At 48.2% G+C, this 16,230-nt stretch overlaps 2 protein-coding genes across 3 annotated transcripts in view; both read left to right on the plus strand.

Annotated features, from left to right (window-relative positions):
- BACC1 (BPTF associated chromatin complex component 1) overlaps positions 1-14,316 on the plus strand; it is a 34,615-nt gene extending 20,299 nt beyond the window's left edge. The window contains exons 3-6 of one of the 2 annotated variants that reach the window (XM_078869059.1): positions 2,419-2,520; positions 5,913-6,124; positions 10,614-10,718; positions 11,674-14,316. In XM_078869059.1, coding sequence (XP_078725185.1) covers positions 2,419-2,520; positions 5,913-6,124; positions 10,614-10,718; positions 11,674-11,735 — 481 coding nt within the window. In that variant the 3' untranslated portion in view covers positions 11,736-14,316. The remainder of the gene's footprint in view (positions 1-2,418; positions 2,521-5,912; positions 6,125-10,613; positions 10,719-11,673) is intronic. The other variant, XM_078869060.1, reaches the window with a different exon arrangement.
- The window catches only part of CZIB (CXXC motif containing zinc binding protein), a 379,487-nt gene that overhangs the window by 165,678 nt on the left and 197,579 nt on the right, over positions 1-16,230 (plus strand). The window lies entirely within an intron of this gene.

Consider the following 16,230-nt stretch of genomic DNA (forward strand, 5'->3'; position numbering starts at 1 on the left):
ATTCCCTATGCTTGCAGACCTGGAGGTCGTGTTGAAAGTGCAGTGCCCTAATCATAATAAATATAAGGCAGAATACCTCACCAGAAAGGATGATTGCCAATGTACACAAGTTGTGATGGATTGGCGGTCGGGGCGGGGGTGGTACATGATGAGGCCGTGGAGATGGAGGAAGGATATCTTCTGCCCTCGTGCGTGGGAGCTGGAGTTGGGTTTGTGGCATCGCAGGTCCATGACAGTTGGTAACGGCTTGAAGGGAGCCTTCATTCGGCGGTATATAGATCGTGGATGATGACGTAAGGGAAATAATGGCCTCAGGGTGTTACGTTCAAGACAATCACATTCGTACACCCTTGTGGGAGGTCAACAGTGGACGTCTTTTGAAGGGACTGGTCCCCACCAAACGAAATATGAAATTTGCCCCTGGCATTAATGACATCAGTGGGCACACTGTGCAGAATGCGTGCGTGCGTGCGTTAATCGGCAGAGTGAACTTATCTTCGTGTCGCGGTAAACATTTAATGCAGAGAATTTATTTTACTGACGCAGAGGCGTGATGAATCATCATCACATGCGGGAGACCCTTGGGTTGTGATCGCTGAAAATCTTGTGACCGCTTTATATCGAGCAGGCGGGATGAGTCACCTGTGAGTTTAATTTTATCCGCCGTGAACTTTTGGCCAAACGGCTTCGTCGAGATAATTTCTTTTTTAAGTGCTGGTGTGGCAGTACCTGGGGGATTGGTGTGGGCAAGTTGGACTTATTTGAGAGTTGTGTGTTGTGAATGGCATTGTGGGTAAAGGAATAAGGTACAGGTGCAGCTATGAAATTATTCCCTCGTGTTACAGCTGGCAGAAGGGCCTCCACTAGAGGGAGTGCTAATGTAGGGCCCTTCTCGAGAGAACAGGTAGTTCCCCGAGTTACGATGGTCCGACTTACGATATTTCGATCTTACGATGGGGATAGCGATACGACAAAATGCATGTTAAAAGTTTTTATAGCAGATAGGATTGTTTCCTGAAAAAAGCTTTCTATTCAATTGCAGTTCATATAGGTAGGCTAAGAATTTACCTTGGTTTTTTTTACTTGACATTTTACTGTGCAATACAGTATTGTAATTAATAAATACATACAGTATATAGTTTATACAGTACGGTACTGTAAATTGCTCTGTTTTGCTAAATTATCACCATTCTTTAAGATTCCTGGGTAGGCTAGGCCATCTTCGACTTACGATATTTTCGACTTACGATGGGGTCGTCGTAACACATCTCCATCGTAAGTAGGAGGACTACCTGTACTTTTACCTTCTCTATGCCAGCCAGACATTTTGTAAGCGATCGGAGTACCCACACTTTATCCCACCACATGTGACCTTTCAATCGAATAACTGTGGTCAACCCAATTATACTGCTTGGTTGACAGGCGTGGGGTGGGAATTTGATCAACTTGTTGCGTCGACATTGTGTGGGTAGCTGAGTTAATGAAATGATGTCTGTCCTCTTGGTTCTTTCGTAGTTAGAAATAAAATAATATAAAACAATTCTAGATTTGAAGCTTTCGGTTGTGCTTTCGCTACGTGTGTCAGCGGTTGCGCTTTCGCTACGTTGTCGCCACCTGAAGAAGGATGCTTGTCGATTTAAAGCTTTCGTGACTGCAGGGATTCATCTTCTTGGTTCTTTCGGTAAAGTCACGTAGAAGGGAAATAATAAAATAATAAAAATAAAACATAATAAAATACAATTCTCACGACGTTTCGGCCACAACGCAAGCAGCCGTCCTCAGGTGAAGAACAGGTCTGTTGGAAAGACAGCGTCTTGGTGGTGTTCATTCAGACATCGTGAGAATTGTATTTTATTATGTTTTATCATTTTATTATTTCCCTTCTACGTGACTTTACCGAAATAACCAAGAAGAAGGACGCTTGTGTTGCGCCCGAAACGTCGTGATTTAATTTAGTTGTTTTCATTAATTTTATTTTTTACCTACGTGACTTCACCGAAAAAACCAAAGAGTCAAGATAAAACAAATCGCGACGTTTCGATCGCAACACAAGCGGTCGTCATGTATTGCGATCGAAACGTCGTGATTTGTTTTATTTTATTTCTCACTACGTGACTTTACCGAAAGAACCAAGAGTATGGATTCCTGCAGTCACGAAAGCTTCAAATCAAGATTGATGTCTGTAGCCCATGGCATTGTGGGTAGCCAAGCTCATTCAGTGGTGTAGTCGATAATGGCATTGTGGGTAACCGAGCCAGATGAGTGTGGTTAGGTGATGCTGGGTGGTGTGAAGATCACTGTTGGTCGCGTTCCTATATAAATGTGGGCAACGATGTCTATTGAGTAACGCCTCGTTGTGTTAGGTGTGCGAAGCGTGAGCGAGTGTAATGCATGCGCGTGTACATGTCTGCACGACAGCACCAAGTGGACCGAGGAAGAGATGAGGTTGCTGCACTCTGCCGTGAAGAGGTTTGGGGAGGACCTCAACAACATCAGCAGAATAATCAAGGACAGGACTGTGTAAGTGTGAGCGAGGGGGTGGGGTGGGGGGGCGTGGCGTTTACAGCGTTCGAGAGAGGAAGAGTCAGCTTTGAGTCCGTCGGCGTCTGCACGGGGAGTTCCTGCGGGGCTGTTGATTGGATCCTCACGCTGAACAAAGAACGCGCAAGCGAACCTTGAATCCACGTTTATCTGGCACATTCAGTTTTGTATGTATGTTGAACTTCTTTCGCGCACCATATTTAGCCAACCTTGCGCATCGGAGGTGTGGGGGAGGGACAGTAAACTAAGCACAAAAAGCCGATCTGAAGAAATTCATTTTGATACATTTCTATTCATCCGGAATATAATTTCACTCTTAAGTCCACTTGTTAGGGGAGGGTACTACCATACTCTTAGGGTCTTTCGGTAAAGTCACGTAGGAAAAATAATAATAATAAAATAATAATAAATGAAAATAACTGTTTTTTTCCCATTTATTATTATTTAATGAATAACATTTAATCATTTGTTATTGTATTATTATTTTACCTACGTGACTTTACTGAAAGAACCTAAGAGTATGAATCCTTGCAGTCACGAAAGCTTCAAATCTAGAGGGTACTACCATTTCCCGTGGTCCTGTGGTCCTGTGATGCAGCAGCAATCCACCCAGCAGCGAAGTCATCGATCCAGCTCTGCAGTGGAGCACCCTCTTGGTGGGGGGGGGGGGGGAGGCGCATTAATTCTCTCCTTTGACTGCCACTTAGCCACTTAGTTGTTCTTCTCACTGACAGGGCCATCGTCCCTGCTCTTGATCTGCTCTGCCAATGCCCACTTACACTTTGGTGGAAGGGATGACGATCGGCGGTCGAGACTAACGACGGGAGTGGCAGCCAAAGGGAGGAACGCGCCGGCGAGGCCATCCACAAAGTTAGATGGGGCGGTGAAATCAGCTCGGGCGCTCGATGGATTTGCTATTTTGGCAGGCCGTAAGAGTTGGCGACTGCTTGCGGAGGTCTTCCAGCAGCGGAGAGATCATGACGGATTCTATTGATGAGCCACTTGACCCCATCAAGTGGGCTTCTTTAAAAAAACAAAATACTCTATGCAAAACTTCCGCTGACCTCTTAATGCTGGAGACTGAAACGGGCCGGGTGTTACCTTGGTATTTTCATGGCACAGCGTCATTTATTTTTCATACGCAAGACAATAAATACTTTGTGGACAACATTGACCACAATTTGTTTAAGTTATTCTACGTAGACGTGTTTACATTCAATACTCGGTCAATATTTCCATGGGCTTTTAGTCTGGGGGAACTGTGTGACATCGTATATGCATGTCTGAAAATATGCACGAATCTATGCCCAGTTGCTGAGCATTCACCAGTGGATTGGCAAAACCTGTGCATCTTTATGTAATTGTACTAATATGTACGGTGTTATTCGTCCATTTCTTGCAGTACGACGAGTGAAATTGTGTGTTTGTACTTGGTTTTGTGAACAACTCGATCATATTGTGTACAGATTTAAGATCGGCAGGTCGCGTGCAGTGGAGTAAACTGTGGGTTCTCTCACCACTTCCACGCCATTTGGATATCGCGGAAGAGTAGGCCAAAATACCCATTTAGAGGGGCACTCTTTAGTGGAAGCCCATACATCAGCAGTGGTGTGAGCAAGTCATTGCAGCGCTGCACCTCTACATTTTACAACACATTGTTACCCACAATGTTTATCACGGCGGATACTCGCAATACTTGGCGTTAGCGGTTGCCCACTGCCGTTTTCCACCATGCTGTCTACGAGATGGGATTGCGAATTCATAATGTCGACGTTTTCAATATTTGTGACTGAGGTTGGCTACGTACGATACGAAAGACATACATACATTGTGCTGATGATCTTTGTGAATGTGTGCATATGGGATGATTGTTTATAAACACTTTTTAGTGATGCGACTAATGCTCCTCGAAGTGGCAGAGCGGGTGGGAAAGTTCTGCTTTCTACTGTGTGCTTACTCAGGGGAACTTAAAGACATCTCAGGATAGCTCTGATATCCGATTCCGTGGGCCGTTCCCTAATATCGATGGTTACGCTTCTGTGCGAGGGATTTAATTTAATGCTTCATCTCATGTCGGGATTGAGGTGATCAAATATAAGAAATGCATTGCGTATATCTTGGCGTGTGTGTGCATGCAGTCCATGAAACATTTTCCAAAATGCTCAACGTATACGACAATATGGAGCAAATAGGGGTTATGTCGGTGTTAAGTCGGGCTGTGTTAACGCGGAGACGAATATTGCCCGGGGAATGTATCGTAACGCTGGGAAATATACGCAAGTCGGGGCAACGCTGTGGTCAAGATGTCACGGGCGTGGCTGTTTGTGCTTTCGAAGGTTGCCGTTTGAAGTCCACGCTCATGGCCGTGGCAACCGAATGTACATTTAGGTCCAAGCATGTGTCTTTAAGCTTTCCAAACCCAAGGCACTTGCCATTGTGAGTTCACCGCTGGATGGATTCCTCGCCACGACGTGTCGGTCGGAGGTGTTTGCATGTGGGGCATTTATTATAATTAATTATCAGCCACGAAGCCTCGCGGTTTCCCATGCATTGGTCCATCCCCCGCCTCCTTTCACGAGCTGACCTATTCTTTGCCCTATCTCCGCGGTGGACTTCCTCTCGGGCACGTTCCCTCCTTCATTGTTGGTCTCAACCGTCGGCCACTGTCGCGTCTCCCGGCACGTCCCGCCTCCAAGCCCAGTCAATATGTCTCCAACTCGCCTATGCACTGTGATGCGCTTGTTCCTCTTCCTTTGCCTTGGTGTAATTCCAAGTATGCATGTCTCTCTTCGCACCGAATTTTGTTATTTTAAGTTTTTTTGTGAATGCTCCCGTGGAGCGTTACAGGTCCTCAAATTAACCGACTTATTTCTGTCCTCTAGAAAATGATGCCTTTTTCTGAGCTGGCTGGTTAGCTCGGAGGTTATAGCGCTGAACTGGCATTCTTTGAGGTCCTTGGTTCAAATTCAGGCCTGCGATTGATCTTAGTTCTCAAGTCAAGTGAGTTGATGGTCCCTTCAAACATTGCTCACACGTGGCAGGGTGGGTGGGTAAGTGCTTCCCCCCCTGACTGTATGGACTCGAGGTCACTTGCCAGGGATCTCAAAAGGAGTTCTGCGATCTCTGCTTTGGCGAGCCGCTCTCTTAACACGAAGGAATGCACTCCTCTGCGAGAGATCCAAATGGCTTCATCATCACATAACACCGAGAGCAAAATCAGAATTAATTGACGGGGGCAGAGGGTGAAGATAAAACAAAACAACATTTCACGTCCTCTTTGTTTAAGTCCCATTTAGCCCCAGGGCCTTCTGACGACGATTCTCAACCCCTCTGTGACCCCCCCCCCCCCGCGACCCCCCCCCCTGCGACAGGGCCCAGATTAAGTCAACGCTCAAGCGCAAGTCCTACGAGGAGACAGGGTTGCCCCTTCCCGCCGAGTCGCCCAAGAAGTCGCCCAAGAAGGCGGCCGGGGGCACCGGCTCTGTGGCGTCAGCCGCGGGGAGCGCCACAGGCTCCAGCGCACTCAGCGCCGCACACCGGCTCGCCGAGGCCGCGGGAATCAAGAAACAGAAAACCTCATCTGGTGAGCAGTTGTTGCGGTGTGGGGGGCGAAGGGTGGCAGTGTGGGGCCAGGATGCTGGGGTGGGGGGGGGTGATTCTGGTGGCGTGGGCAGTTTGCGTGCTGCGCTATGAACCCGGCTCGCGGTCGACACCAGTGCCGATTATCTGGGTCTCCCCTAGGTCCACTCGGCCTCAAATGATTAGCACATGTGGTGTGTGACTTTCCAAGCCACCAATCCCTGCGAGTCGGCCACCTGGCAACACACGACAACGCATGCAACACGCGTCGCTATTAATATTGAGCGAGCAACTCATTAACAATGATAGGGGTGTGCTTGTGGTCCAGCCTCTGCTGTACTGCCCGTGGTATTTAATAACATTGCTTTGGCGTCAGTCATTGCTTCGCAACAAGGTGGGGTGAACTGGACTGTCCCGATGGGCGGCGTGCGAACTGTAAAGTATTCCTCGTGTGAATCTAGCTGTGGGTGGGTGAGGGGGGGAGGTGGTCACTGCTGCTGTTGCTGGTGTTTTTGTAATAAAGTTTCCTTGAAATCTTCCTGTGCGAGTCGGGGCTGCTAAGCTCCTGCGGCAGAATCGTTCCACGGCAAAACCGGTCCCGCGCCCTCCGGCCCAAGAGAAGCTTCGCCCGGCCCCACATCCTCGTGCTCGCGCTGGAAACTTCAAAAATAAACCACGCTAATGACCGAAGTTTATTAGCGATTGATTTTTGTTTTAGTGTTTTGATTATTATTAGCATCGTCGTCGTGAGCCAATAACCAAATCTGGCAGAAATGCACCCCACCTTTAAATTTCGATTTAAAGCTTTCGTGACTGCAGGGATTCATCTTCTTGGTTCTTTCGGTAAAGTCACGTAGAATGGAAATAATAAAAATGAAACATTATAAAATAATTATTATGTAAAATAATAAAAATGAAACATAAAATATTTATCACGTTTTATTTTTATTATTTTATTATTTCCATTCTACGTGACTTTACCGAAAAAACCAAGAAGATGCACCCCACCTTGTCGGAACTTGGAAGCTAAAGCAGTGTTGAGTCTAGATTGTGTCCTCAGTGGGTGACCACGCTCGCAACAGGTGTTCTTGGCCGCGAGCGGCGGGCGGCAGTGCAGAATTCATTGCTGTACTTGTCTGCCTATACACGTCTCTGCTTATACTGGTAGGAACCTCCTGGTTACACTAGCCCACAGCGGATTATTGTGTCCGTCCGTCGTGCCGGGAGGGGCTGGGTGGGGAGGGGAGGGTGGGGAGGGGCTGGGCGGGGAGGGTGGGGAGGGGCTGGGTGGGGAGGGTGGGGCTGGGTGGGGGGTGGGAGGGGTGGGGCTGGGTGGAGAGGGGCTGGTCACCCCGTGGTGCCCTTATAAAACTCAACGTTTAACCTACTCACGCCGGCTTGTGCCCGCCCTCACAGTCGGGCATATTTGCGGAATACACCACGCCGCCGTTGACCCTGGCCATTGACCGAGCAACCCAACGTTCCTACCAGCTCCCTCCGCAGGAATGTGTTGGCCGTCGCCAAACCGCCTTGACGAGCTTGGTGAAGTATGGTCAAATAACGCCAAAGATCTGCAGTGGATTCACATAACTGCCGTAAATGTGCACGTAAATGACCAATGTAGTAAGTTGATGATCCTCCAATAGCTGCAATAAAAATCCCATCACATCACAATACATGTGGGTGGGCTTTGTCACGTGGATAGATTCTCGCTCTGAGCCTTCAACATTTTGTTTTACTTGGCACAGGATGCGCTGCTAGTTGCAGAGCTCAATGCAAATGTATGTCTTGTGACATGACACTGATGGCACAATCGGAATATAATTGGGGGGGGGTGGGCAGGAGTGGAAAAGCAAAACTAAAAAAAGCTTGTGTGGGCTTAAAGAGAGAGAGCTCTACAATTGGCAGGCAAACGCACCGAAGAAAAAGAAAAAAGCGACCAAAATATTTATGCCACACAGTTGTGCAATTCACTTCCGGTGCTCAACTAGGATTTAAAAACACGCAGGCGAAGGTAAACGTGCAGCCCTGCTTTGAATGCCTTGCTCAAGCCACTGCTGGTGGAAGGTCATCCATTGTCGGGGAGCGCTATAAACACATTCCTGCGGAGGGAGCTGGTAGGAACGTTGGGTTGCTCGGTCAATGGCCAGGGTCAACGGCGGCGTGGTGTATTCCGCAAATATGCCCGACTGTGAGGGCGAGCACAAGCCGGCGTGAGTAGGTTAAACGTTGAGTTTTATAAGGGCACCACGGGGTGACCAGCCCCTCCCCACCCAGCCCCACCCCTCCCACCCCCCACCCAGCCCCACCCTCCCCTCCCCACCCAGCCCCTCCCTGCACGACGGACGGACACAATAATCCCCTGTGGGCTGGTGTAACCAGGAGGTTCCTACCAGTAAGAGCTCTCCCCTAAAATATTATTTTGACCAACTCTTCCACGCCGGTTTGACAATATTTGAAGAGGTGGAAGTACCCACACTTGATCATCAGCATCCGCGACCTGCCCACGGACTAACTGTGGTGGTGCACCCGTTTCTTATTTTATTTTTTACAATTTTTATTTCACCAGGCAAGGGCCACTGAGCTATATAGCTAATTTCCCAGAAGCGACCTGGCCACAAATGATAGTTCAACAAAGTGGCTTACCGTGTGGAAAAAACTGAGGACCCGGAGAAAAATCCACGCGACCACGGAGAGAACGCGCAAACTCCAAATATACAGCGGGCATCAGGGTCGGGATCGAACCCATGACATCCTGTATACAAGGCGAGGTAGTTAACATCTAGCCACCACGGTACCCCTCTTATTCATGCGGTGGGTCACCGTTTTTGCTGCCGGGTTAACAGAGGCAGTGCGAGGCGCTCATTGCTCTGACCTCAAAGCAGCTGTTGAACGAATAATCCTCGGTGTCGCCTTGGCTGAAATGTTGAGCACCACGTGCGGCAGAAGCATTTAAATTGTGTAGGAAGTGAGGGGCAACAGGTGACCGCCTAGGCACTGACGGTTCCGTGTTGTTATCGAGCCGTGCAACGATGACTGGACCCCGAGTCGCAAGCCTCAGCAACGTTGCATCATCGTCACCACTACTGTGGGATTCTTTTTTTTTCTGCCGTTGAATGCAAATGAACGAATGTGGCCGTGGGCACAATGCAAATCGTGCGCAGGGAGAAGCGATAATTGGCAGGCGAGTGCGGTTTGTTGTTTTTGGCCATGCACTATTGTTGAACATGAGCAACGTGTTAAATAAAAACAACTTGCGTCATACATAACCCCCCATGTACAATAACAATCCATACATCTTCTGTGACGATCAGTCCGGAAGCTATATTCTATTTAACAATCTAAAGGCAAATGTGCGGCCCTGAAATTCCTTCCTCCAAGCCATTGCTCGCGGGAATGCTCGAGCGGGCCCTGATTGGGTACTTTGGCCTACTCTTCCACGCTGGCTAGATGTCGTGAAAGAGGCGGGAGTATCCACGCACTACCACCACGACACGCAACCTGCCGATTGACTTATTGTGTGGGTGTTACCCATTTTTACTGCTAGATGGACAGCAATTTCAGAAGCTGTCGATCTGTCGTGCTGACCGCCACGAAAACACATCGGGGAACTGCGCAGTTGCGTAACTCGTGAGCGGCGCTGTGCCAGCCGCGGCGACCGTTAATCTTCGGAAGAGAATGCGTCGGATCTCACAACAACGCCTTGGGTACGCAGGGCAGAGCGTTATGTCGGTGCCATGACCTCCACCCCCCACCCCCATACATTCTAACAAATAGCTTCTAGAGATGAGCCAGCAGCAGTGCGTGGCCTCACGACAGCGCGAGGTCTGTCACAAACATAGCGCGCTCGCGATGGCCGGCGCTCGAAGGGAAGCGCTGTCGGTGGTGCTTTGGCACCAGAAAGGAAAGTGATCCAAGATAAATTTCGATTTAAAGCTTTTGTGACTGCAGGGATTCATCTTCTTGGTTCTTTCGGTAAAGTCCCGTAGAAGGCTGCTTGCGTTGTGGCCGAAACGTCGTGAGAATTATTTTATTATGTTTTATTTTTATTATTTTATTATTTCCCTTCTACGTGACTTTACCGAAAGAACCAAGAAGATGATCTAAGATAAGCGAGCTCATCCGCGTGCGAGAGGTGACCAGCTTTGCTCGGGCAGCCATCCCAGCGCGAGTGACTGCGTTTCAACACGGGCCCCCTCTCAAATGTTTTGCCGAGTGCGGCACTGGCCGTGTGAGCCCCGTACCCGAGCGCCGATTCAACGTCGCTATTCAAACGCAGCAGCAGCAGCAGCACCTGTTTTAAATCAAGAGGCCGCACTTGAAGAAGCATTACCGCACTGTGCAGAGCCGGGTTCTTCAGCTGTGACGTCGTGTGCGTGTTACTAAGGCCACGTGGTGCTGGTGGTGGTGGTGGTGTTGCGACGTGACACACATTACGTCACGTGGTGTTGCGATGTCCGTCCGTGCGAGTGCTGATCGTGTCCCTCCGACAGACGTGACGCTGAGCGCCCTGAACGACACGGACGCGGGGGCGGAGCTCGTGGACATCGAAGGCCTGGGCGACTCTTCACCCGTCAAGAAGCTCGACTTTGAGCAAGGTGACGACGCCGCCGCACTTGCATTCCTTTGGCCGATTTAGTTTTTAAATGCTTGACAATGGTTTATGCCAGTTGTACGCCTTTTGGCGTCATCTGGTCCAACACCAATGGAGACTAGGCTCTAAAGAAAGCTGTCTCGGGTGTGGACCAATCAACTTCAAGGACAGTGCATATCATTATCATCATCAGAGTTGTTTCTTTTTGTTTGCATTTTGACTTCTTGTGTTGAGGTTATTGCAAACATGATGCCTTGTATAAAGGTGTCAGATTTTGTACCAGTTCAAAAGGTAAAAACCTATTACTATATTTTGCCACTGGTAAAGGAGATCTCATAGTGTAATGGTTTATGCCCTTAGCTCTGTCCGTCCGCTGAATGTCGTCCGTTTCTTCGTCCGTCCGTCCATGATGGCGGGAGGGGTGGGGCATGTGGCGGGCAGCACGATAACTGCAGTTTGCGTGTAGACGCCGTGTAAATCCGCCTTGTGGCGTATTGTTCTGTTTGCCGCCGTCTTGGTTGTGAGCCGGACCGCGTAGCGGTGATGTCACTCGAAGGGAAGGATTTGTCACAGCCACGCCGTAAAACCTCCAGCGATCGGTAATTTATGGATTCTGAGAACAGAAAGCGCGGGGTCACTAACTCGAGGACCACTTCTCGTTACACCCCACCGCTGTCTAGTCAAATCAAAATTGTTTACCCGATCCACCATGCGCTCGAATGTCAGTCTTAATTGGGGTTAGATCGCAGAAATATATAAATGCATCGTTAAACCCGCCACCGCCCGACACAGCCAACTAGTAAGGTTTGTCACGTAAACAGAACGTGGCCAATTCGTCACTAGTACAGCACCACCGGTGATGTTGGAGAACAGATCCAGAACATTTACAATCTTTACTCGGATGATATTGATCGCAAAAGCCGACGTGTTAATCGTCGTTGTTGGTATTGTTTCCACAGATAACTTGTCCCTGGACCCGAACCAGCTCATCATCAATCCAGGAGGGATCCTGCCTCGATAGCCTCTCCCCTTCGTTTGTAAAAAAAAACAAAAACACAAACCACACGCAAAAACAAAATGTCATTGCGAGTTGTCTTATCAGCATTTTTTTTTATCTGTAAGAAAACAAAAAACCCATCTTTAAACCGAGTTCTCACAGCGTAGAGAGTTTTACGGTTTAAGCCTGGTCAACGATGACCAAACGGTCCGTTAAGTATTGGCTTTATCATTTAATTGGGCTTAACTCAGCTCTGTAAGAACTAAACGAAAAGTGTGGTTTGATTGCCATGCGACAAATATCCTTTGCGGCGGGGTGGGGGGGGCGGAATATAACGAGATGTGCTACCTAAGTGTAAATAAGATGTTTATCAAATACTCATTTTTCGCTGACACATCTGAGCCACTCGAATGCGGGGGGGGGGGGGGGGGGGACCCTTGCAGTATGGGTGGATCTCCGCCGGTTCTTTGCCAGTTACGAGTCAAAACTAAACCTTCAAGACGCAGGCCTCCCGAAAAACATCCGAATCTGGCTTTGAGGTCCAAGCTCAGCCGGCCTGCACAGTGTTGCTCGTTGTGTCACATGGCGCGTGACGTCGGTGGCATGGCTCGGGATCTGCAGTGGGGGGGAAAAAGAAAACAACAGTCTTGTCACCCTGAGCCAAGGCTGGACTGGCTCGGCACGGCCCCGCCGACGCTCTTGGGTGCGCAGTCGACAAAAAAGATGTGGACGTTGACTTAACAAGTAGCGCTGCGATGCCCATCCACCCAGTGGTGTTTCGCTGGCGAAAAAAACGCGAGGGTTGTTTCCGCCGCGAGGTGTATCCGATGGAAATGTCTTCTGCTCGTGACTCGAAACTCGTGGCACTGTTGTAAGCAATGTAATTGTGGACAAAATTGAGGAAGAAAAGCCTTTTTTTGTTATTGGCACGGTGTTGCAACCGTTTTAAAATTCTGGCGATGACTTCACTCTCCACGCTCGGCATCCAGAGGTTTGCGCGTGGATTTTGACGGCGTTTGAATCTGCGACACGTCACGCCGACTGTTCCACGGAGCTGCTGTTTGTTGCAGGCTGTGGTCGTGGCGCCGACGTGTGCGCCTTTCCCACAGCGAGTTGCAGCGGCGATCCCCCGGGGGCTCTGTTAGTCACGGCTTCCCGCGCAATGCGTTTCCGAGTTTTAAAATTTTCGCTAAAAATACAAATAGAGTCGTTTTCACACACCACACTTGCCTGATGATTGCTAATTGTCCCCACGTGACAGAAAGCACCGATTTAAAATTAAGATCGCTCTGCGTCACCTGAAACTCGCACAGCTGACACAAGATCTCTGCGTTTGTGCATGAGTTTGTGATTGTTTCCTCTTCCAATGCTGTCCCGTATTAATTGCTCCTTTTACTACCATACAGTCCAGATTATTTAAATAGAAAGTATTGGTGTGTTTTATCTGTAGAATGCATTCTACGCTTGAATGTGTCTTGTTCGAGTTCAAAATAACCTTCCCGATGACATCGCTCCCAATTTTAAAGCGGCGAGTTCACAATCATTTTCTGGAAATTCGCCGTAGTACCCGGATTCTCCATATTATGACACTTGTTTTTTCCCCACAGCATCCACGTCTGTAATTAGTAATTTACATCCTTTTCTCCTGGTTTTCTTTGGATGTCATTTATTTGGGGGGGGGAAATGTGTTCACAATGACCCCAAAAGGTGGCGTGGGGGGGGTGGGGGTTCATCTTACTTTCTGAAGTGGCCGATAATCTAGAGAATACAATTACCGCTCTCCGTCTAAGGTTGTTACATCCATGACGGGGAGTACGGAGGCCTCGAAACCTCTCGTAACGATTATTCGACGTGGGTGCAACTTTAGTCTGAAGTTCTGTTGCAATTATGGACTCGTCCTATATTGAAACACAAGGCCAATTCATCAAAGTAGAGGAAAAAAAAATCAGATTTTGAAAATGTATTTTCACTGACAAGCTTCTCCTATAAGCTTCCCGAGTGCTTATTAAAGTCTTCGGAAGACACCGGGTATTGTGTAAGTGTTACATAATCCAGCGTATGCACGATTACTTTCTCTCTAACTTTTCTGTTTTTCAACTCGGCCATCTTGTCCCTTTCCGACCTCTGCGCTTTGTATTTAATGTAAAGTGTTCATCAACGCCATGCTTCCCTGCTTTTGTGACGATTAAATGCAAATCCTTAACCTTAATTTGAATCGGTGCTCGCCGCATCACGCGAGACCTGTTTTCACAGTCGCCACGACGTGTGTGGCCTGCAACGAACGTAAATCGTTTTTTTGAAAGGAGGTCAACTTGGAAGGGCTTGCTGTGGTTGCCCACGAGGACTTGGAGGTTGGGACACCCGGCGTAGCATTGTTGTGTGTGCACACTGCACCGCAGTGCGATGGAACGGACTTCGATAACAAGGTTATGATAAACTTAAACTCCGTTAATGCCCCTTCTCGTTATGTTGTCTATGGTCGATGACGGCCCAGTCGGTCTCGACGTGATCGGAAAACATTGTACGTGTCTAACCAGTGCGTTTTAATTCTCTTGTATTTATACCAACGATTAAACGTGAATATCTTCACTTTTTTTGAACAGTGGAGACTTGTGTGTCTGTTCTTGTGGGCCTCTGGGTAATGTGTTAAATACAGTAGTGCGTTACGAGGCTATAGGACCAAATCATCTGGACCTTGCGCCAGTTTTTGGAAGCAAAGCTGAGTTGAGCCTGAATAGTGCTTGCATGAACAACCGCCGTTCATATAACCAGGGTGGCAAACCGATTGTGCTCCAGGTACGGGTTCGAGTTAACCGCATAGCCAATTAAAGGATTTGGCCAAACTACCCAATCTAACAGAGCCCTCCTAAACAAGAGCCTTGAGACTGTGGCTTTCACAGATGCGTAAATCTTATTTAATAGTTCGAGACTCAATGGGATGCCTTAGTACGGCTCGTTTTGGCTATTTAGAGTTGAATTTTGGACAGTCGAGCTGAATAGTGTAACATGGATCGCATAACACAAAGCAGACTTTCAGTCTGTCTGAACTGCGACCCAGATTCAGTCGTTACAAAATCAACGTGTTGAAATGTTCCTGCGTATGCTCTGTAATTAAAAAAAAAGTTATTTAAAAAAAGTTTTAATTCACAATCCACTGCTGGATGAAGGCAGGCCCCATCGTACCGCGTCGGTCTTGTTCGACCATACTTCACCACACTGGGTCAGTTTGGGGTTGGTGAAACGATTGGCCAATGACGGTTGGTGGTGGTGGTGGGGGGGATACCGACCCACGGGCGAGTCTTCCCTGGGTAAACAATGAGAGTCGGCTCACGCGTAGATGTTTGAGAGGTCACGGGAGGGGCGGACCGCACGTAAACCCTCTTGGCACATCCTGTTCTCGAGAAGAAAACATTTGTTGCTGCTGCGTAGATAATAGTTCCACGGGCACAAATATATATTTTATTTTACAATAAAACGCCACATTCGTCAACAGCACTGCCTTCCAAGAAAGTACACGATGAAACCACAAACTTTCATTTTACCAGGTAAGGCCCACTGAGCTATAGAGATATTTTTCAGAAGCAACCCGGCCACGAATGATAGCTCGACGAAGTGGCTTATCATCGCGTGGAGATTACTGCGGTCACGTACTCTTAAACGCATGTTTCTAAATGTGGAGGGAAAAACCGGGAGGAGCCGGAGAAAAATCTACGCGACCACGGGGAGAACATCCAAAATCCAAAAAAAAACAGCAGCCGTCAGGATCGACATTGAACCCCCCACAACTGCCTGAATACCAGGCGAGGGAGTTAATGACTCGTCAACTCAGAACTATTTACATCAATATTCGTTCCATATAAGTTGAATCGTTTTTTTCTCCTTTCCCTAAACTAAATCGGTAAAGTCACGTAGGTATAAAATAAAATAAATCACGACGTTTCGGGCGCAACACAAAGCGTCCGTCATCAGGTGGGAAAGCATGGCCTGCTGCTGATGCAGACTTTTAAAAGGTTTGAAAATGTTTTATTTTCTACCTGCGTGACTTTACCGAAAGAACCAAAGAGTATGGATTCCTGCAGTCACGAAAGCTTCAAATCAGGACTAAACTAAATCGTTGAAATGCAGAGCGGCCACTACTGCGTCGTGTGCTGTGACCTTCGTGTTGATTTTCTAAAGAGTAAGCGTCCCAATTCGGTGGCTTCTGCAACGTGAAGATTAATTCCGTGTCGTGGTCACTTCACTTCCACTTGAATGTACTTGCTCAAAGACGAGACATACATTTATCTTGATCCAGTTGGAGTGGCTTTTGGAAGTACCCGCTCACATTTCACAATGATACATTCACAGCCGCTTTGTTAATCCACGTACGCAACGGTTGTTGGGCCATTCTTTAACCGCGGGTCTCCGATGCTGTTTGGTCAAAAACAATGAGCATAGACGTGGGCGCGTAGAAGTACCGCACAACGGATTTGCTGTGCACCCCGCTCTGTTGACCAGGACGGAGGGTCCCAGCTGCCCT

Source organism: Lampetra fluviatilis, chromosome 27 (assembly GCF_964198595.1).
Source record: "Lampetra fluviatilis chromosome 27, kcLamFluv1.1, whole genome shotgun sequence".
Lineage (NCBI taxonomy): Eukaryota > Metazoa > Chordata > Hyperoartia > Petromyzontiformes > Petromyzontidae > Lampetra > Lampetra fluviatilis.